The sequence below is a fragment of the Hemitrygon akajei genome, chromosome 3 (genome assembly GCF_048418815.1).
Source record: "Hemitrygon akajei chromosome 3, sHemAka1.3, whole genome shotgun sequence".
NCBI lineage: Eukaryota > Metazoa > Chordata > Chondrichthyes > Myliobatiformes > Dasyatidae > Hemitrygon > Hemitrygon akajei.
This window is the reverse complement of record NC_133126.1, coordinates 138,748,181-138,772,073: the sequence shown is the minus strand read 5'-3', so window position 1 is coordinate 138,772,073 and position 23,893 is coordinate 138,748,181. Positions and strand designations below refer to the sequence as shown.

General features: G+C 39.7%; 1 protein-coding gene across 8 annotated transcripts in view; it reads left to right on the top strand.

Moving 5' to 3' along the window:
* The window catches only part of LOC140725453 (SPRY domain-containing SOCS box protein 1-like), a 213,240-nt gene extending 208,891 nt beyond the window's left edge, over positions 1–4,349 (top strand). For all 8 annotated transcript variants that reach the window (XM_073040925.1, XM_073040920.1, XM_073040921.1 and 5 more), the window contains one exon: positions 3,184–4,349. In XM_073040925.1, the coding sequence (XP_072897026.1) occupies positions 3,184–3,311 (128 nt within the window). In that variant the 3' untranslated portion in view covers positions 3,312–4,349. The remainder of the gene's footprint in view (positions 1–3,183) is intronic.
* The last annotated feature ends 19,544 nt before the right edge of the window (positions 4,350–23,893 follow it).

Here is a 23,893-nt window from a genome sequence, read left to right as displayed (position 1 = left end):
CCAAGGGTAAGTTAACTAATGAACTTCCTTCTCGAGAGTGAATGCATATTGGATACACTTTATATTGTGGACATCAATTTCCTTTATTCTCCACAGATACATTAAAGCTAAATGCTAGTTGTCCACTATAATGATTGTAAGTTACCTCATTGTTTTAAAAATATACAGCACGGCAGATAAATGTACTGTCCACATTCAATAATTTCCTCATCTTGATGCGCTTTGCAGCTGTTGATACTTAAATTGGATTACATGCTCACTGTGCATTGTTTTGTTCCTCCTCTCGTCCCTAAATTGAACAGGACAGGTTCACTTAAAGAACACTGACACTTAAAGAAGTTTCAGCATGGAAGAGATGTCATTTTCCAGTCTCCAAACAATCTCAGATTTATCCCTGTTAGTTTTCTCGTCCTTATCCATTTTTTAGGATCTGGCATCTTAGGCACGGCAAGAAATATTTGTCAATCAGTAATTAAGATGATGTTGAACCGCTGCATTTCTTCTGCTGAAGCTACTTTCACTTTGTTGTTGGGTGGAAAGGTTTGGAATTTAAACTAGTGAGAAAGCAGGAACAGTGATTTGTTTTCAAACTGGTAGGGTGTGATATTTAGAGGTAACCTATTGGTGGCGGTAGTGTTTCTCTGCACCTGAAGCCTTTGATGAAGATGGCTGATCCCCATTAACCTTACCAAATCTCCATGTTGCTAATTTAAAATAGTTATCCTGAATGAATTTAAAGAATTCTGCACTTTCTAAACGTAAGCTGATTCACATCCAATTGATGTCAAAGTACATAAAATTTGTAATTGTCTTGTAACTTCTGCACTTTTTAGAATCACCTGCATATTGGAATTTCACCTCCCACTGGAGATGAGTACTATACACACTCAGTAAAGTTGCATTATATTTCTTGTTCAACCTTGATGTCCAACTTTCTTGTTCACTGTTACTCTTTGGAACCCTTTCTATTTTCTTTAATCAATATTGCTTCCTGGTTCTTTTGTCTTTTGAATGAAAATTTTAACTCATATGAATATCAAATAATCAAGATAAAAATACTTTAGTAAAATACACTGCTTGAATAATTATATTTGAAGCTTAAATTATTTGTTGAAAAGTTTAGATATTTGGGTGCTGGACAACTTTTGCCAAATTCTACTTACCCCTGTTCTTTACTGACATTAGTGTTCATATGTTTTGCTCTGTTGAGATCAACATTATTCATGTATAATAACACACAAAGGGACTGGAGGAACTCAATAGATAGGGCAGCATCTATGGAAGGGAACAAACAGTGGACATTTTAGGGTCAAAACCCTTTAGGACTATACGTAAATCTTGAGATAGTTCATGCAGGTTAATTATAGAATCTGGATAATTGTAATGAACTTTCTGAACAAATCCAGCTGGGACAACTGCATATAAATCAAGTATGAAATCTAGCCAAGGCTGCTTTCACTCATGACTATACAAAACTCTAGAAATACTCAGCAGGTCAGGCAGCATTTGTTGGCACAAAAAAAGATTTAATATTTTAGGTTGATAACTTTTCATCTAATTTTCATAGACTGCAGCCAATTACAGTATTATTATCGTTAAAGAAAGAACAAGAGGTGGAGTGAGAAGTCATGTAATATACAGTATATTGGCACGTGAACTCCAGTCCGTACCATTTGATTGACACATGCTTCAAGAAATCTTTATTTTACACTGCTGTTTTTGAAATGAGAAGTAACTAGTGGGCCAAGCAAAAACTTTGTAATAGGTTTATTTTTACCTTAATGTTAATGGTGAATTACCAGAATCTCAGTACATGCTTTGAAAATGTACATTTGTTCTTTGTACTTTATTACAGATGTGGGATTTTTGTTTTTAGTGTTTGGCTATACAAATGTTTTCATTTTCTCATGACTTTAAAGGAGGCCATTCGGGCTGAGTATTCACTGGCTTGAGTAATTCAATTTTCTTTGCCTATAACCTGTTCCATCAATTCCACTGTTTAACCTACCACCAATCTACATGAGGCTGGCATTTAATACACACATACATCTGTGAGATGTGGGAGGAAACACATGCAATCACAGGGAGAATAGACAAGCTGGGCACAGCCATCATTGGAGGTCAGAATGCCGGGTGGCTAGAGATGTGAAGCAGCATTATTGCCACTCTCTAGAACTTGATTCTGCCTGATTGATTTCGAGAACACAGCTTGCATGTCCTGACCACTTTAATAAAATCATAGGGAAATTCTAGCATTGTCATGTTGATGGGTTAATTGACTTCTAAAATGCCTCTGGTGTGTAGAAGAGTGGAAGAATCTGGGGGGGGGGGGGGGTTGGAATTGATGAAAACATATAGTGAATAAAATGAGATTCACATAAATGTGTGTTTGATGGTTGGCGAGGATAGAAGGGGCTTTTTTTCATTGTGTGACGCCTGACTCTAAGCTCATTAGGTAACTACTTGGTGTGGTAAGAAACCTTTAGTCATCTCGTGAGCTATTCTCAGCTGGCATAGCACTGAAATACCACAGTTAACTTCAGATGTATGTCTTAGTGAAAGGAATAATAGTGTGGGGTTATGGTTACAAGGCCCACATTTGTAAGGACATCTATGAGGTCGTGCTTGTGCTCAGCTGAATATTTCACCAATGCCACCTTGTGCAGGCAAGTGTGTTGAATGAATATTTGGTGACTTGCGAGGGATTTGCTGTTCAGTATGCTTGGAACTATAATGAATGAATAAATAACTTCCATTGACCAGGAGTTGGACTTCTTGCATTGGAGTAGAAGATCTGAAGTGTTTTCAAACTTGAGTGATATTGAGAGAATTAATTGTATATAAAAATTGTTACTGTCAATTGGTAGATTAGTGATGTTGGAGGAGATCTTATTTTTAGTTCAAGACCAACAACCACTATCCCTCCAAAATTGTTGTTAAATGTTGTTAAATAGAGCATTTCAGGATTTTGACCCAAAGATGATGGAAGAAACAAGAGTGACTGTTACATTTAAAATGCTTACACCTCTTTAAAATGGAGTAAAATTATAAATAGAACAGAATTAAGATGTTTTCATTTTGAGAATTTGTAGTGCATGTTCAAAACAGTTTTCATTGCAATAATTTTGAATTTAATTATTCAGTATTTAACATGTTATTTTACTTCTTGTTATTTTGTTTTAGCGGAGCCGTTGCCTTTAATGGACTTATGCCGAAGATCCATTCGCCTTTCTCTCGGCAGAGAGCGACTGCATGAAATAGAAACTCTACCAATGCCGATTTCCCTGAAGAATTATTTACAATACCAATGATGAAAAAAACTGGTACTACATTTAAAAATCAATGCAAAGAGATGGAAAACTAGAGTTTACATCCTATTTTAATCTGTGGAGGACACCGTAGTTGTTTGAAATAGTGACTTCCATATAGACTATGTTTAGCAGAAACAGAATTAGGAGATTCCATCTTCTGAAGTAAGAGAATTATTTCAAACAGTGTTTAAAAAATTTCTTATTTTAACAGTAAAACAGTACCTCATGATATTCTCTTCATCCAAGAAGCCTTTATATGCATATGTAATTTAGCTAGTCCCTTTAAACTACATTGTCCACATGCATTCTGTGATATTAACCAGGTAGTCAATTGAGGATATCTCCTTGCAATTGTTCATCCCCCTCCCATTTAAAATTGAACACGCAAGTTAAAGAGATTCTTGATTTTGATAATCAGTTGATGCACACCATCAAGGGGGCTATTAAAATAGCTAAGTGCAAAGATATTGGCATGAATATATTTACTATGCTATTAATTTCAGCATGACTGATTGAGATCTGGCTGTTCAGGTACAGTGAAAATGTATGCCTCTGAACCTGTATGCAAGAGCTTCTAGTGGCAAATTTCCCCGGGAAACTTTGAATGAATTTTAAAACACCACTGGAAGATCACACAAAATTCAATCTTACAAAGCTCAAGTCACTTTTTTAAATGAACAAAGTTTTACAAAAGCCTTTACTTCATTCAGGCTTATAAACTTTGTTTACTGCAATGTATTGTTGTGTGTGGAATAGTTTGTCTGTGCAGAATGTGTGAGACTCTGCTCCATACCAGTCCTTACACAGGTGGAGTTAAGTCATTTCACTGCTGCTCAGACCAGAACTTTTTAAGATGCTGCTGCTTAATTTTCTTGGATCTGTTTTAATAGTGTCTGCCTGATCAATTTATTTAGTTTTAAAACTGGAACTTGTTGCAGTTGTAGGATGTCGAATGTAAGGATGGTGTTGCCTTCAGAGTTTTAAATGTGAATTCACTGAATGACAAAGTTTCTAATAAAGTTTACTGTCACAATGAAATTGTTCCAATACGTGCTTTACAGTGTGTGTGTGTGTCTGTCTGTTTACTACAACTAACTGCTAGAAAGAGACGTATTAGTTGATAACTGGTCAGCAGTACTACTGTAGTCTGGCTAGAAATAAAGTGTGCAAGATGCATACAGAAATGGAAGTACATTCTTCTTGTTACAACTTGCCGTCATAGAAATGCAGACAATTGGACCCTTCCCTATGTGACTTCATCATATATGATGATGCCATAAACAAATCCAAGGATAATTAATGCATTATCTGTGTTTCTAATTAATTTATTTTTAGTTAGGATCAGGGACTTGTTTAAATCCCTTATTTACACCCATGATTACAAAGTGAATTTTTCCAGGCATACATTCCTTGGAACTCTATATAGAAGAAGAAGAAGTTGTTCCCATCTGCATCCCTTTGCCTCATCATACGCACTTGGCCATTCATTTGTCATGAGTTAATATTCTTCCGCTTGATTTCCTATCCCGCTTTGAAGAATACCTTAAAATACACGTCTTGTGCTGATGAGCATTTCTATCATATTCTTTGGGCTGTAGGTTTGTCACAATGCCACTGTGTTACATGGGTATCTCTTGGCATTGGACAGGCATATTTCAAAGTATCTCCACCATATGTCCCACCTGTACTATAACTTTGATCATTCCATTAAAGTCCTACCTGTTTGGAATCTGAGCCCAAGTAGTTCATCTAGTAATGGGCACCTAGGAACAAAACAGTATGGAATTGAGAGCCGTTGCTGTGTAAGAGGAGCTGCAAACAAGGAGCCTGCTTGGCCATTGTGCATCACCTTGGTTTGATTCCATTGGTCTGGACTGTATAGTTTTGCCATATAAAATCCAAGAATTGATTGACCATGATTGAGGCTCCAGGACTAGAGCTGTGAAATCAGATGGAATCAGATTGCAAACTAGATTCCAAGAAAGGATTGCACGTTAAACATCCAATCAAATGGGAAGCTTTACTGAATCTTGTACTTTGCTGTTATTTAAGGATGAAGATCAGCATGTTGTAAGGGTAATTTCAGTAAATTATTACAGCTTAATTGTGAAATCAAAGGAACTCAGTCCTTCCTGATTCTGAAATCCCTCCACCCCTGCCCACCCCCCCCCCCCAGTCCTATAAATCACTTTTTTGTTTCTTTTTCTCCTCTTTAGTGGCCTGCATTTCTTGTAACCAGTTGGCTGGTCTTAGAAGTCTGCACTAGGAAACTGAGTCATTTGTCCTGCTATCCCTCTGCTAACTCAATAAAAGTACCATCCAATTAGCTCCTCTACCAGCTCTTTCACTGCAGACTTTAATATTTGCTATTAAAATATACACTCAGTGGCCACTTTACTCAAATCATTACATGTTAATATGCAGAAGAACATCTCCGAACACACATGTTGAACCTTGAAGTGGATGGGCTGAAGCAGCAGAAGACCATGAACATGGTGTTGATCACTTGGTGGTCACTTTGTTAGGAGCAGGAGGTACTCAGTTGGCCACTGTGTGCGTATTCATTTCTTGTAAGTCATTGTTGAAGCAGCTTCCATTATTCTTTCAGGCAGCAGAAAATGCTTGGTCCTCAATATGATTTATCACAGCTATCACTGGCACGTAATCACATTCAATTATTCTCAACTGTAGACCAGGCAGTCTGCATTACTGCAGTGATTCGTTTGGACACAACCTGTTTTAACCTCTAATGATTCCTCCAACTCAGGTTAGTAACACAATAGAGCAGATGTCCATTATAACACTAGAAAGAACATTGAATTTCTTCTGCTACATTAAAGATATTTTATAAAAGCACCATATTAGTTATTAACTTGACCTTTTCCTTAAATATTTATTGAAAAATAATGCAAAGTCAGAAGTTGTTATAAAACAATGGTTTTTCTATCATCTTAAATGTGACCGGAGATCAAGAAGCAGAAGTTGTGTAATCTCTAAATTACCTCTGAAGTGAAATTACGGGAAATGCATTCCGTGTATCTCAAAATTGATTGTGCTGCAGAGTTGATGGTTGTGCTCCACAACAATTTATTCTCTTGTGCTGCTGGCCATTGTATGCCTTGAATGATAAATTAAAGAAGAAAAATTAACAGACATTGTGACACATTTAAAAAATGTTTGGAAGGTAACTAGAAAATAACACCTGTAGACATGAGATTCTTGGAAGCATTTAAGCAGGAATTCAACAAGCAATTACAACAAACTGAATTAAATTATTTTATTTTTCATCCATAGTGTTTTTATCAGCTTTCTCCTTACCTTCCTCATTGTAGACATACATCAGCAACTCGCCATTCTGTACTTGATGAAGCCAGCTGGGCCATGAGTCACCTCTGGGATTGTCCCACTTGCCCTTGTTGCAGATGTGGTCAACTGTCGCTGCTGGATGTGGAGCAGAAGCACTGGCTGAATGTTGTATAAATATCACATTGCAGAATAGATTTTTCAACTGAAGAGCTGTAAGGACTTGCCTTTGAATCCCAAGAACATAAGCTCCTGTGATGGAATGGAAGTAACTGTTTCACCCCCATCATTGATTTGAGGATTTTTTCCCCAACTGCTTATAGTCTCTGATACTGCCTGTTCCTATAAAACCAGTGAACTATTGCAAAGTCCAATGTCCATAGTGCCATCTGCACATATTGTACCTTGAATGAAAAATCCGTGATTGCTGCCTGGTTACAATTTGAATAGGATATTTTGTTCCTCTTCCATAAGGCTACTCACTTTGAATTAACATTTAATTTGTGAACTATGCAATTGCACAACAGGAGATATGTTTATTTTTGAAGGTTCATTCATAAATTTGCATCATTATTTGCCTGATTTTTTATTAAGCAGCAACTTTCTCAGTCTTTCCATAATTTTATTATTTAATTTCAAATAAATTTATTTTGGAATTTTGTCCAAATTAATGAAGTTCTGATGAACAAAATAGCATAATCCAAGTCTAGGTAATAACTTTAATTTCATCCATATACATCTGCTTTTGTTTCTAATTTAAAGGGAGTGTAATATTCCTCCAAACAGAAGTGAGGGTTGAGGTCCATGATTGGCCCATTTCCACTGAACGTAGAGAGCGTGGCACCTATGAACTATCTGTTCATCTGGTATACTCAGTACCCTATTTTCTTTCAGACCAAAGGCACACAAGCAGTGGTAGCAGGCACAAATGGGAGGGAAAGAAGTACATTTGGGTTTTTTGACTCAGCAAGTAGGGAGTTATGCTGGCCAATTTTGGGTAGATCAGTACTGAAGCCATATTCAAAGCACATACAATTACACAATTGTCACATTCAACCTTGTCCCATCCTTAGCCAGGTTGACAGTGATGAAGGTGTATGGTGTGTTGGCCTTCATCAAGAGCCATGAGGTAATGTTACAGTTTTATAAGACCTTAGTTAGACCCTACTTGGAGTACTGTGTTCAGTTCTGCTTACTTCATTACAGGAAGGATGTGAATACTATAGAAAGAGTGCAGAGGAGACTTACAAGGATGTTGCCTTGATTGGAGAGCATGCCTTATGAGAATAGATTGAATGAACTTGGCCTTTTCTGCTTGGAGTGACGGCGGATGAGAGGTAACCTGATAGAGGTGTATAAGATGAAGAGAGGCATTGAACATGTGGATAGCCAGAGGCTTTTTCCCAGGGCTGAAATGGCTAACACAAAAGGGCATAGTTTTAAGGTGCTTGGAAGTAGGAACCAGGGAGATATCAGGGGTAAGTTCTTCACACAGAAAGTGGTGAGTGTGTGGAATGCACTGCCAATGAAGGTGGTAGAGGCGGATACAATAGGGTCTTTTAAGAGACTCTCAGGTAGGTACATGGAGCTTAGAAAACTAGAAGGCTGTGCGGTAGGGAAATTCTAGGCAGTTTCTAGTGTTGGTTACATGGTCGTCAAAACATTGTGGCTCAAGGACCTGTTATGTGTTGCAGATTTCTATGTTTCTCTGTTATGTTTCTAATAACCACTACTGCTTCATAGGCTGCAGATGGTATAGGTTCTCTGCATTACCTGCACTATAGCTTTGCCCTGTACTAATTTCTCATTTCAAGGGAGTACATCATGACCAGTGATTTTAGGAACAGCAAGAAGACAGCAGTATTGTAATATAATTTTGCTCGATTTCATGCTCTCAAGCATGGTCATGTAATGTACTTCCACAAAACTGAGGATCAAGTGGAGGTGAGATCTGATTGTTTAGCAAATGTGGTTGATAGCTTGGCCCAGAGACATAGTGCCAGCTGAAGATTACATTTGAGTTCTCCCAAGAGTTCTCAATGGGATGACCTCCAGAAGTAACTTAACTGGAGTACACAAGGAAATGGTGAGTTGGCACCTTTCAGAAAGTTTAAATCCACAATCAAGTAGCATTGAGTAATCCAACATCAGCTGACAACAGAACCTGGTTCCCATCCTTTCCCATTGTAACTAAACTCCATTTGCTGACCTCTCGTCACCTTCCAGGCACTTACCTCTACAATCATGCATTTCCTCCCTTACCACCATGTAGGGTCCTAAACAGTCCCTCCAGCACTTCACCTGGGAATTCTTCAGTGTCATTTATTGTATCCGGTTCTCCTGGGGTGGCCTCCTCTACATCGGTGAGACCTGGTGCTAACTGGGGGACTGTTCCATTGAGCACCTTCACAACAGCCAGTTACGGTCAGCGGCTAGCCACCTTAATTCCACTTCCCATTCCCACACTGGTGTGTCTGTCCACAGTCTCCTTTACTGCCACATGCAGACTGGAACAACACCTCATATTCAGACTTGGTGGTCTCCATCAACATCCATCTTTCTAACTTCCTGTAACAACTCCCCTCTGATTTTGCCACCTCTACTTATTTTTCCTCATTCCTGTGGCCCTGTTATCACTGGCTTTCACAATCTGCTCATCACCTTCAGCCTCCTGCCTCAGGTACTCCCGTCCTTCCTTTTATTCTGTTATCTACTGTCCTCTCCTATCAGATTCATTTTTCATCAGCCCTTCACTTCTTCCACCTCCCACCTGGATTCACCTGTCATCCACCAGATTGTGTTCCCCCTTGCCATAAATATTTAGTCTGGCTTTTGCCGTCTTCCTTTTCAAGTCCTGATGAAGGATCTTGGCCCAAAACATTGACTGTGTTAGTTTATCATCTTAAATGCTGCCTGACCTGCTGAGTTCTGCCAGAATTTTATGTCTGTTGATCCAATAATAACTTGTTTTGATATTTTTTCTCTTTTTCCACACTCCCAAACTTTGTCAAAAGTAGGTGACCTTTAAACTCCAAACTTTGACTCTATCACATTACCTACCTCATAGAAAACTCTTAAATCCTAATTAATGTAGAAAGTACTACCTAGTGCATTGTTCTTCTTCTTCAGGAACTTCCTAAACGAACTGTTTGTCCCCATTGTTCTTCAGAATTAAAAACATTTCCTTCAGTAAATCAGTTTGTATTTTGTTTTAGCTATCAACTAACTGTGAATGATAAAATGTTCAGGAAGTGTATTTCATCCCTGGAGAGCATTTACTTTAATCAGCAGCTAAATTTAGTTTAATCAGAAGAATGATTAACTCTGCTCATCATGGCCTTTGCCTGCATCCAAAGATATGAGAGTTTTCACAATGAGGTGAGAAATTCAGCTCTGTGCTTGCTACTGTTAGATTAGGAGTATATCTGTTGAGGGCTACCTGCAATTTTACAAGGATTTTGGGGCAATGTTTTGATACGTTAAAATTAATTGGAAGTTCCATGAAATTTTGGACTTTGTTGAAAGATCTGGAAACTATTTGTAAAGCATGCCAAAGCAGTTGGTGCTGAAAGGCTCTATATTCGACTTGTTCTTGTATCAGATTGCTTTCTTCATCTTTGAGCAGATCATTCAACCATGATGTTAAAATGAACCAGAATTGTACTGAAGAAAATAGATGCATTCATTATTGGAACTAAATTGCTAGGAAGCAAATGATACTGGATTATCCTTCCCTTTAAATACATACTGAGTCATTGGTTATCCATTATAATTCGGCATATTGGCAAGGTTGTGGAACTGGCTAAGTAGAGGGCAGATGAAACAAACATTCAGATGCAGAATCAAATTTCGATGTAAGTTATCACATGTACATCAAAGCATAGTAAAAAGCTGTGTTTGCATTAACAACCAACATACCCAATGACGTGCTGGGAGCAGCCTCCCAGAGTCACTGCACATTCTGGCACTGATAAAACCATGCCCACAATGTTCAGCAGAACAACACAAGCAGCAGCAACAACTGCAACAAAGCAAAACAAGCCCCTTCCCCACTTCGGCACCACACAGACAAGCCTCCAGTACCTGGGTAGGCAGCCTCTGCATCTCCAGTCCTTGGCTTTGGACTCTTAGATTTGCAGCCACTGGGCCTCCAGCTTCCAGTCCCTGGCACAGACTCACAAACATCAGGCCTCTAACCTCCAGAAAAAGCTGATCCAGGGCCTTTGACCTCCAGGCTCCAGACTTCACTGACCTCAGGACCCTCCGATTAGTTTTTAACCAAAAGGCCTTGACCCCAGTACTCACTGATCATGGGTTTGACTTTGAGGCTCAACCCCAGGACTGGCCAATTACAGGTTTCACCTGCGCCCACCCTCATCTTCTGAACTTGTACAGACCTCTCATCCCAATGACGTGGGAGGTCACCAGCACTCATGACTTCCGTCCTAACAGACCTCCAATCCAGGACCTGAGGACCTGGGTATCACTGGTATCCTCACCGTTTGCAACTCAACCTCCGGGATCGCTGATCTTTGACCACAGACTGCAAACACCAGCTCCAACCCTGACTCCTCATCTCCCGCCTCTGACCTCCAAGTCCCTCATCTCTGCCCTCAAACCCTAACCTGACCCCTAACTCTCTGTGCTATCCCAAAAACCATGGCTATGGACCTAAAAAAACAGTTCAGTCAGAGGCACAACATTGACAATCATCACAGCTCGGCACCTTGTTAACCTGAACACTAGCTCCTGCTCCTAACTCTTCATTTACTATCCCTGATCTCTAACACTCCCTCATTCTGTGAGGAAATTCTAACCTGACCCCTAACATTATTATTGTCCTCACCACATACAGAACAGTTACCGGTTTGTCATGTAGCATTGTGACTGTGGCAGGTGAGGTAAGCCCAAAGGTTCTTCTTGTCCTTGGATAAATTTATGACCTCTCCTTTCTCTAAGGAAACTGATTTAACATCCCAAAATTTCTGTTCTTTTATTGATGTCTCTAGAATCAGCAAACATTAAATATCTGTATAATTAAGCCTTGCATCATTGCTATTAGCACTTAATACACTGATGGTTGGTTGTTAAAATAAGTGATTAATTTGTCAATGCTATCAAAATGCATAAATGGAAGTATCCATTTTCTATTTGAAGTACAATACTTTGAATTATTAAGGGGAAAATTTGGGAAAGAAAATCTAAAGGATCATTTAGTTTAAATTAAACATTTTTTTAGTATTCTGCAATCCAAAGGATGAAATATGCTTTTGAAATGAATACATGCAATTATTTCTTACTGAAAATGAATCCACATCCAATTTACTCTCATCTGGAATGCCCAGACACTCCATCACACCCAAGTATAGTAGACATTCCATACATTAGCTTAATTAGTGAGAGTTGATGGGCTTTTAAATTCAAAGGGGTATCAGTTAAATCTAGCACCATTTCTGTCCAGTGTCAATGCATATACAGTGGGCTCTGGTTCATTGGGCAGCCAGTTATTTGGGACAAGTCTTAACGAACAAAAAATTATTGAGAAAATTGTCAGGATTCCTTTTGTTTATTTGGGACATGGTATCTCTTAATTGGGGTAAGAGAATTGCCAAGCAGTTTCAAATTAGCAGTAGGACCTCTTTGCTTTTCCTTTCCTATGTTATTGGCACTAATTTCTCAGCCACACATTTATCTGACAGGTCATCCCGTTTCTACCCTCATTACCAAGTGGCACAGATAGCAATCCAGAAATTACTAACTGGAGGTCCTGCTTCTCAGCTTTCTACCTAGTTTTCTAAATTCTCTCTTCAGGACCTCATTGCTTTTCCTTCCTATGTCATTGGTACCAATATGTACCAAGACATCTGGCTGCTCCCCCTCCCTCTCTGAAATGCTGTGGACATGACCCAAGGTATCCTTGACCCTGGCACATCGGAGGCGGCGTACCATCAGGGTATCTGTCCCATTTACGTCCATAAAATCTCCTGTCTGTACCCCTATTGCGTCCTCTATCATTACTAATCTCCTCTTCTCCCTCTTTCACGTCTGCACCACGGACCCATGCTCAGTGCCAGTAACTTGCTTTCCATGGCATTCCCCTGGGAGGTCATCTCCCACAACAGTATCAAAAACGGTGTACTTATTATTGAGGGGAATGGCCACAGGGGTGCTCTGCGCTCTCAGCTATTCAGACAGTGTGAGTTCCTTTCTGATTTCCCTTGGATCATTTCTGCTGTAATAGGGAGAATACGTCAGGAGGAAAGTCGTCTTTTGTAAATTTTTCAGGTACTCCCTTTTCCAAGGGTAAATGAGACAATCTATCAGCATTTTCATGATTAGTTGTCCTCTTGTATTTGATCTTGTAATAGAAGAAACAAAGCCCATCTCTGCATTCGTACTGCTTCTGTTAGTGGAAAACCCTTCTGTGGATTCAAAAATTGACATCAATGGTTGGTCATCAGTAAAGATTCAAGATTCAAGGACATTTATTATCAAAGAATGTACTGTATAAATTATACAACCTTGCTCACAGGTAGCCACAAAGGAAGAAACCCAAAAGAACCCAGTTAAAGAGAAAAATATAATAATTAAAATAAATGTACAAGAGAAAGAAAAACACAAATCGTGCAAACAATTGAAGCAAACAACTACATTCCAAACCAAAACTCAGACCTCAGATCCAAACCCCGGAGCAGCCTGGAGTAGCCCCACAGCCTCGCTTGCCAGTTCATCACATCAGTGGGCACAGAGCATGGCAGCCAGGGCAGTCTTCATAACCTAAGCGCCATGGGGAGAGCACGGACCATCGCAGAGAACAAGCAATATCAACTCTCATCCTGGATCCTGACACCCTGTCTTTCTGATCTATCTTGGATGCTGTTGAATTGACCAACAATGGACAACAAAAGGCTTCAGCTGCCTGTAGAGAGGAGTAAACATCGTGGAGAGTGAGAAAAGTCGGCACTTGTCTCAGATCTGGGCTGGTATTTAAATTGTCTAGACAGCGAATTGTACCGTGGTCTAGGACCTGGCTGCAGTGAAAGGTTCCGGGCCTCCACCACACTGCCCAGTGTCTTGCTCCAGGCCCAGGTTTTGCTGCCCAGCCCAAAGCCACTCTCAAGCTGTTCAAATCAGTTCAGTGCCCAGAGTGATCCAACCTCACACACAGGCCACATGAACAGACATCACAACTCCATCTGCAACCAATCTGCAGCTCATCCCCTGAAGTCACCTCACTATTGCTTGCCCCTTCAGAGTCTGGGGTGATAATTTAACACAAATTACCTCAGTAAAGCTATTTTTAGTGATGTTTTAGTTGGATTTCTTATCTTTTAACTACCAGAGAGCTATCACTTGCATTCGGTAGTGCCATCTTTACTGGAAGAGGGTTATCTTTCTCCTGTACAAGTACTGGTTGAAATGTTTCAAACACCAAACTAGACTCAAGGCCTCTCTGTCAATCTGTGCATAATATTTCTCTGAAATAGTAAGGGAATGTGATACTAAGTCTATGGGACATGATTGCACCCATACCATAAAGTGAGACATCACAGGCAAGCTTCAGTGGATGATGAGGGTCATGATGCCACAGAGTCTGATGTCATCATTTTGTTTGTGTTTTTGAAAGCCACCTCACACTGCTTTGTCCATTACCACTTCTTCCGGGGTGGAGCACAGTAGTCAGGTTTGGCAGGAATCTGTCATAATAATTGACAAATCATAAAAGGACCACAACTGTGACACGTATTTTGACCTTGAAGCATTCACCACTGAATGAATTTTCTCAGCACACATCTGTAATCCTTGTATATCAATAGTGTGATCACAGTAAATGATGCCTTTTCTAAACAATTCATACTTGTTGCGTGGTGCTCTGAGCTCATAATCTTCTAATCTTTTTAACACTGTCTTAAGATTTTGGAGATGTTCTTTGTCTTCTTCTCCAGTAACAATGCTGCCACCCAGGTAACGGAGTGCCTTGTAGCACCTGGTCCATAACTTTCTGTGAAAGTGCAGGTGCAGATGATACACCAAAAGTAAGCCTATTATAGTGATAAAGTTCCTTGTGAGTACCTATGATGAGAAACACTTTGGACTCTTCTTCCATCTCCATCTGTAGGTAGGCCTCAGCTAAGTCCACTTTGCTGAAGTGCTCCCTCCATTAAAGTTTGCAGAGATATCCTCTATCCTGGGCAGAAGCTGCTGGGTTGGTGGTGACCTTAAAATCACCGTAGATCCTGGCAGACCCATTCCTCTTGGCTACTAGGACCACTGACATTACCCATGGGCTTCCCTCAACCTTGGAAAGAATTCTTTCAGCCTACAGAAATCTAGCTTTCTGGCTACTTTATCACAGATGGTATTTTCATATAAAGCTATTTTACCTTTGATGTGCACACAAAATACTGGAGGGACTCAGCAGGGCAGGCAGCATCTGTGGAAGAAAGTACAGTCGATGTTTCGGGCCAAAACTCTTCGGCAGGGTTTTGGCCTGAAACGTAGACTGTACTTTTTTCCATAGATGCTGCCTGCCCTGCTGAGTTCCTCAAGCATTTTGTACATGTTGCTCGGATTTCCAGCATCTGCAGACTCTCTCTTGTTTGCTTATCCTTGATATGTTTAAGTTTTCCAATACCATCCTGAACATTGCTGTGGCACTTTTATTATTTTGCTTTTAGTTAACTTTATTGCAGGGGATGTGGCATGTAAATTGCATTGGATCTCCAATCAAGTTGTAGTTATCTCAGCCAATGACATCCCCACAATGATGGCCTTTCTGTCATTACTACATACAAGCCCAACGTGGCTTCTTGGTTGTTGTATCTCACTGTAACAAATGCCTTTCCCACTGGAGTTATCTTTTCCTCAGTGTAAGTTCTTAGTTAGATATCTGCATGCCTCAATTCAATATCTTTGAAATGCTATTCAAAGTTATTTTGTGGAATGACTGAATCAGCCGAGCCAGTGTCCAAGTCCATTTTAATTAATTTGGTGCTCACTTCTGGCATAAGCCATATGCTGGCCTCTTGTTAGTTTTCACATTGTAAATCCGATGGCTACTCAGTCCTGTGTCATTTTCATCTTTATCAGATTTTTTTGTCCAATAGCGTGCAGTTTAGTGCTCTTCCTGCAACTAGAACTTGACTTTTTATCTTTTTCTCTTCCCAGTACAGTCCATTCATATTTGTCGGACCAGCCTGCTCTTTGTATGTGTCTGACTTTGTTGTATTTCCTGCCTGTTTCACCTTTAAACCTGCATTGGTCCGGTGTATGTGAGCCCCCGCCACAATGGTAACGTAATTTGTTTGGCAAAGCAGTTTTCTGTTTAGATGCTACAATTTTGTCCGTTTGCTTTCACTCCTGGCTGCAGCTCAATTGTGTCTCTGGCTGCTGTTTTCATTGATATAGCAATTTCTACTGCTCTTTTAAATGTCAGTTATGCTTTGGTTAGGAGCAATTTTCAATGCTTTCTTGTAAGATTCCACAAAGTATTGATCTTTCAGTGCATCGTTAAGCCTATTACTGAATAATGGCTAGAGGTCATTTAGGACAGAGTTAAGGAAAATCTTCTTCTCCCAGAGAGTTGTGGGGGTCTGGAATGCACTGTCTCAGAAAGTAGTGGAGGCCAATTCTCTGGATGCTTTCAAGAAGGAGCTAGATAGGTATCTTATGGATAGGGGAATCAAGGGATATGGGGACAAGGCAGGAACCGGGTATTGATAGTAGATGATCAGCCATGATCTCAAAATGGCGGTGCAGGCTTGAAGGGCCGAATGGTCTACTTCTGCACCTATTGTCTATGTATCTAATGTACCCGTATAAACTACTTATGCTTGTAGCTGGTTCCAAGTAGCAATTACCCACTGTGTAAAAAAAAGTTATCGCTCAGGTTCTCATTAAATCTTTCACCTTGAATCTTAAAACTATATCCTCTAGTTTTTAATTTCCTAACCCTAGAAAAAAGACCACTTATCTTTAGCCCCATTTGATTTTATATAATTTTTAGACCAAAACTCAGTTTCTTATGCTCCAAGGAGTAAGGACCCAGCTTGTCTAACCTCTCCCTATAACCCAAAACCTCAAGTCTTGCCAGCATCTTTGAGTACCTTCTTCAGTTTAATCAAATCATTTGTATAAAAGGGTAAATTAAACTGAACACAACTCCAGTGTGGCCTTGTGAATTTTCTGCACAATTAACCATAATCTCCCAATTTTTATTCTCTATGTCCTGATCAGTGAAGGTCATCATGCCAAATGCCTTCATCAGCTATTCCCAAGCTGTGGTAAACTCAAAACCCAGGCTTGGAGTTGCTTCATCTCAATGCATTACTGCTCCTCATCTCCATTCTTTCTTTCCATGAGGGGTTCTACTATCCCCCTGTCTTGCACAAACCCTCACACCATCCCTTTTCCCATCTCCTATTTTCACATCATTTCAAGGAACAAATCTCCCTTCCCCCACACCCTCAAACCTACAACAGTTCATTTTAGATGACCCTTGAACTAGTCTGGCCATTCTCCTCTGACCTCTCATTAACAAGGCATTTTTAACTACAGAACTGCTGCTGACTGGATGTGTTTTTTTTTGCACCATTCTTTGTAAACACTAGAGACAGTTTAGCGTGAAAATCCCAGGTGATCAGCTGTTTCTGAGATACTCGCACCACCCCATCCGACACCAACAATCACTTAGATCACATTTCTTCCCCATTCTGATCGTTGGTCTAAACAGCACCTGATCCTCTTGACCATGTCTGCATACTTTTCTGCATTGGTTCGCTGCCACGTAGTTGGCTGATTTGAAATTTGCATTAACTAGGTATACAAATAAAGTGGCCACTGAATGTATATTCATGAGCTTGAAAGTTTTAATTAGATGCAGCTGATGCCAATGAAGAAAATATATTTAATATAGAGGCTATTACTGATATGCCACTGGGATGAATAGAAGGATCATTATTCTGCAAATAATCTGTACAACTAACCATCCCAAAATATCAAAATGCCAATCTTCAGAATTGGGCTATTCAGTATTGAAGATGCAAGAGACTACAGATGCTGGAATATTAAAGGACAAATGATCTGCTGGAGGAACTCAGCAGCTCGAGCAGCATCTGTGAGAGGAAAGGAATTGTCCGTGTTTCTGATTGAGACCCTGCATCAGGACTGCTCCAGATTCCAGCATCTACTGGTTCTTGTTTCTCCATTGTACTACTCCACTTCTAGTCTCTTCAAGGCTTGTTTGAAGAAGTTTTCCTCCTCTTAATTTCTTAATACATCAAGGAGGAACTGCAGTATGTCTGACACAATACTATTTCTCCCTGTCTGTGTGAGACAGAGAGAGACAGAGAGAGACAGAGAGAGACAGAGAGAGACAGAGAGAGACAGAGAGAGACAGAGAGAGACAGAGAGAGACAGAGAGAGACAGAGAGAGACACACACACACAATTTGGATAATATCTAAACTACTTACCTCTTTAAAAATAACTTTGTTTAGTATGGAATACAGACCAAACCACTTCACTCTTCCAATTTAATCATGAAGAAATGCTTTTATTTTTTATATAATCAATGAGGGAAATCATAACAGATTTAGAAAGGCTGTGTCAGACTGTTAAACTAGCTTTAGCAGTTGAAATTTAATAGACAGATGTATGAAATGATGCATTCTAATTGGAAGAATAAGAATAGGCAAGGTGAATAAAATATTGTTAAAATAGTGCAGAAGGAGGTTATTAGGACCACCAGGTCCTTCCCAGCTTCAAGCAGAGGAATCAGACTTACCAGTCTTAGCCCCTCCTTATTTCATTGAACACTCTAACTTATTCTGTCTCACATGTCAATAAACTCCCCATTGATTCCAATGCCATGTACCTACACTACATTCAAAGTACAGTGGCTAATTAACCTACCAGCATAATCACAAAGGAGCTGCAGCAAAATAGAACTGAAAGGCTTAACGTTCACAAGCCACTGTAATTGGTAAGACAAGTTGAGAAGCTGCAAAAAGCATGAGACCTTCTCTCTATATCTGCACAAAAACGCTGTTGTGCTTAATCTTTATACAATACAGGTTAAACCTCAGCTGGAATCTTGTTTTAAATTCTGGGCACTAGGATTATTTCAAGATATCGGCGAGGGTGCAGAGAGATTTATTCAAATGAAGGTAGCCTTTACTTAGTTCAATTTGGAGCAAAGAATGTGAAGAGATAGAGATGTTCCAAATCATGAATGAGAAAATGAGAAGTAACTATTTCTAGTGAGAAAGGTCAGTAATCAGAGTGCAGAGCAATTGTAATCAGTAAAAGGAATGAAAATATGACCTTTTATGTGGTCTGTTGCGATTTGAAATGGAGAAGACATGAAAGTAGATTCAGTAGTTACTATCAAATGAGAATGTGATGCATAAAAAAGAGAAGACTATTTCTGGAAAATGAGGAAGGGTTAGGAATTGAGATTTATTGAAGAGCCATCACAGTCATTATGAGCTCATTGGTCACCTCCTCTGTCTAACACTCTGACTCCCACAGGTATACAATAATCAATTGATATGTGAGCATCATACAAAGATGGGCCTTGTACAACTTTCAAAGGAACTTCCATTAGTAATTTGTTGATGTATAATAAGCACAGTAGATAAATTCAGAAAAAAATTAGAATCCAGAAATGGTTCAGATCCAATGATGCTTCGAGGAATCAATAATCATTAATCACTCAGTGCAGAATGGATATGAAAAATAAGTGTTCAGAAGAATTCATAAAATATTTATTAGGGTTTTAGTCTGGCAAAGAATTTCTTTAGACTTGTATTATAACAGAATGCTATTGCCTAATACAGTTAACCCTTTACCAAATCTACTTTTCCCAATGAAAGCAGAGAACCTGGCAGCACTCAGCAGGCAGGCCACATCCATGAAGAGCAAAGCAGAGTTAATGTTTCAAGTTAAAGACCGTTTGCTCAGATCGTGCAAGAGTAAAAGCAAGCTCTTACTCACTTGCAGAGGTTAGGGAGGATTGGTAGGCGAAAGGAAATATCTCTGATAGCGTGAGGCCAGGGTCGCTGGGTGGTAATTTGTTGATAGGCTATCTAGTGAGAGGTTAATATGGGCAGTTACAGATAGAACACAAAGGAATGTAATAAATGTGGAATGCAGAAGTATAGGAAAAGTACAACAGGTCAGATTACACTACAGGAGAGAGAAAAAACTAAACCTAAATACATAGCTACAAAACTTATCACTTCCAATACAAAAGCAAATTTACTTACAGTGTGGGGTCTGGAGGGCGATTGAACAATCAGTTGAAATATGAGGTGCTGTTCCTCAAGCTTACATCGGCCTCATTATAATAACACAGAATGCTGTAGATAAATACGTCAGACGTGGTGTGGGATGGAGAACATGGCAGGAAGCAGAGTTCTGAGTCACTCCTGCAGACAGAAGGGAGCTGTTTCGCAAGGCTGTCACGGAATCTTCCCTTGTGGTTTCTCTGTTCTCGAAGAGAGCACATTGTGAGCACTGAATGCAATACACTAGATTGGAAGAAGGGCAAGTCAATCACTGTTTTACATGGAAGGAATGTTGTGTTGTTGAGTGGTGAGAAGGGAAAGGTAAAAGGGAAAACATTGCATCTCGTGAATTTAGATGGGAAAGTGTCATGAGAATGGGTGGTTGGTGGGGATGAAGTTGGCATTCTGACAAGAGGAGAGAAAGAAAATGTGTCTGCTACATGAAGAAAATTACAAAGAATTGAATGTAGAGGCTGGAGGGGTAGAAAGTAAAAGATGTGCAAGTTCCAATATTACCTCACCTGGGTGGTGAAGAGTGAATGTAGCAGTGCTAGAAATAGAATAGTGATCCAGTCGAGGGTTTTGCCAACTATGATGGAAGAGATGTCATGGTTCAGAAAGAAGGAAAACATTCCAGAGACATCTGTATGGAAAGAGCCAACATCAGAGCAGCTGTGACAGAGAAGGAGGAACTTTGAGAACGGAATGGAGTCCTTGCAGGATGTAGAACGGGAGGGAGAATAGCTGCGATACCAAGAGGAAGTCTGACCTATCCCTTGAGATGGAGGCAAAGCAATTCAGAAAAAAAAGTAAGGAGTCAGAGATGGACCAAGTAAAAGTGAGATCAATACAGAAATTAGGAGTACAAGTAATGTAATCTTTCATTTATTTATGAGCTGAAGAAGCACTTTTATGTCCTGGAGAAAGAGCTGTGGGAGCGGCCCTAATTAACTTTTCTCATCATAGAGCAAATCTTTACAATAATTTCTTAGTCATATCTCTTTGAAATTAACTTACCTAATTTTCAAATACATTAGGTTTGGACATCTTTTCATACTAAAGAGCCATTTTTTAAAATTAACTGAACCATTGGTTTCAAGAAAAATATTGGCCTGCCAATACGTGCTTACATCCTTAGCAGCCAATAAAAATCTAAGTTTTAATTAAGAGCAGAGCTCAAGCAGACCTGAAATTGGTACACCAGGGTGTCACTAAAGCGGGCCTGAAAGTGTGATGGCTGAACAGACTGTGTGGGGTGAATTAAGGACAGGGTGGACATGAAGAAGAAGCGGGGAGAGCTGTGTGATTGGAAGTGGGCTGGGCAAGTGTAGAATGCCAGCACACCAGATAGGGGGAAGCATGAACAGGTTGTGAAGGCAGGATGGAGTGAACCACAGGGCACAAGAGGTCGTGAGCAGCAGGGATTTGTGCAGAGGCAGACCTGAAAGGGATACACCAGGATGAAGCTCAAGCATCCTAATGGGTGATGACCAAGTGGACCGAACAGGGTAATGAGAGTGTTATCAGGCACAAATGCTACTGTATAACTTATATAACTATTTGAGAATGATACATAGCATGGAAACAGGTAGACACGAGGAAATCTGCAGATGCTGGAATTTTAAGCGACACACACAAATTGCTGGTGGAACACAGCAGGCCAAGCAGCATCTATAGGAAGAAGTACAGTTGACGTTTCGGGCTGAGACCCTTTGTCAAGACTACTGAAAGAAGAGATTGTAAGAGATTTGAAAGTGGGAGGGGGCAGGGGGAGGTCTGAAATGATAGGAGAAGACAGGAGGAGGTGGGGTGAAGCTAAGAGCTGGAAAGGTTATTGGCAAAAGGGATACACAGCTGGAGAAGGGAAAGGATCATGGGACAGGAGGCCTTGGGAGAAAGAGGGGGGGGGGGGGGGAAGGGAGAACAGGCAAGGAGTGATTGTGAGTCCATGTTAGGTGAAACTTAAATGATGCTCTTCAATTTATTGTAAAACTAAATGTTGAGTTTCCTTCTTCATCTAATAAATATTTTAATATTTAATTCTGTCATGAAATCTCTGTGAGATGTGCATCAGAAGCTTGTATAAATAGACCACAGAAAATGTAAAATTAAGAGGATTTGAAGGAATTAACTGCCAAGTTTGCATGGATTGGTGCCAATTTGCCATTTAGCACTACCAGCTCTAGCACAGTTCTATTAATTATATTCTCTCCAGATATGTCCAGTTCATAATCACAGGCCAACTGCTTTCCTAACTTGTTCCTCTTTATAAGCTGTACATCTGCTTATACACCAGTATAGAAAAGGACACTAAAACCAGTCATTGCAAAAACAGAAAAATAGGCAAAGGTTCACTTCTAAAGACCATCAAACTGAAATACTATACTGTATCTTTCTTTTGCAAGTGACCAGGTATCATATGACCATTTCATATGTTACCTGTTTTTCTGGCTAAATTTATCAACAATGCTAGAATGGTAATGGTGGATAGTTCTTCTGTCAAACAAACCTAGTGACTGCTTGAATAAATGAAATGATGTTCTGTATGTAATTTGTATGCAACTCTTCTTTCCCATGCACTTTATTTTGGAAAAAATTGCATTTCTTTTATAGGGAAAGTTGAAGTTTTGATATCCAATGCAATTTAATTCTGCTTTTGAATTAAACTGATGTTTTGCTGTTTAATAAATGATATGCTGTGAGGCACACAATCTGCTCCATTGGTTATTGCAACATTTTCAATAAATTATGGGTTTTATTTAACCATAAGCATGCCCTTTATTTAGCCTGTACTGAGTTTAAACTCATAGCTGTTCACAACAATCTGCTTGTATATTCATCACCCAAGTGAAATATTCAGGTATTGGATGCAGTGAAGAGAAAACTCTCAAAGCTAATCCTTAGTCACTCAACTCTAAATCATAAGAAAACACTGATTTGCTTGTGCTTTCCAAAGTATAAGCTTTCTGAACCTGAAAGTCTGAAAGTTGATCTTGCAGAATTGTGTCAATCGATAACTTGGAAATGTTAATCACAGAAAATAATTTAAATTGCAAGAATAAACACAAGGGATTCTGCAGATGTTGGAAAACCAGAGCAACACACTCAAAATGCTGGAGGAACTCAGCAGGTCAGAATGCATCTGTGGAAATGTAAACTGTTGACTTTTTGGACTGAATCCCTTCTTCAGGACTGGAAAGGAAGAGGGAAGATGACAGAATAAAAAGGTGGGGGTAGGGAGGGAGGGCTTGCTAGAAGGTGATAGGTGAAGCTAGGTTGGCAGAAAAAGTAAAAGGTTGGAGAAGAAGGAATCTGACAGGAGAAGGGAGTGGACCATGGGAGAATGGGAAGAAGGTGGAGCACCAGGACGAGTTGATAGGCAGGTGAGGAGAAGAGATAAGAGGCCAGAATGGAAAATAAAAGTAGAGGGATGCGGGAGGGGAAAATTACTGGGAGGAGAAATCGATGTTCATGCCAGCAGGTTGGAGTACAAGTTGTAGCCTGAGAATATAACTCTAACTTGGAAGACAGCCAGATCAAAGTGGTAGTAAGAAGTGAGGCTAATAATGTCAGATGATGAGAACAAACATGAGAGGGCCAATTGATCTTGTGCCTGAAAATTGAAGCTCTAACCATAATGTTTAAGATGGGGCATTGTCCATCTGCTGTACTGGGATAATTCATCACTGAAAAGTTGGTCAAGGACTCTGAATTAACAGTCTGATTCTGGTGACATTTTTACACCATGATGAAGCATTTTCCATTCACAGTTTCTTGGAGCTTGTGGTTGGAATATCATGAGTAGTCCACACCTACATTCCTTACTTGTCTTTCAGGTAAAGAAAACTAGTCATTTAATGCTAATTTATAAAATAACAGTGATAGCATGGATTATAATAGCTTTGCACAAATCTTTGTACCTGAAGCATGTGATGTTAAATTATCTTAAAGATGTACCTATAGAATGGGAAAAAACAGGTCTGCTTTGTGA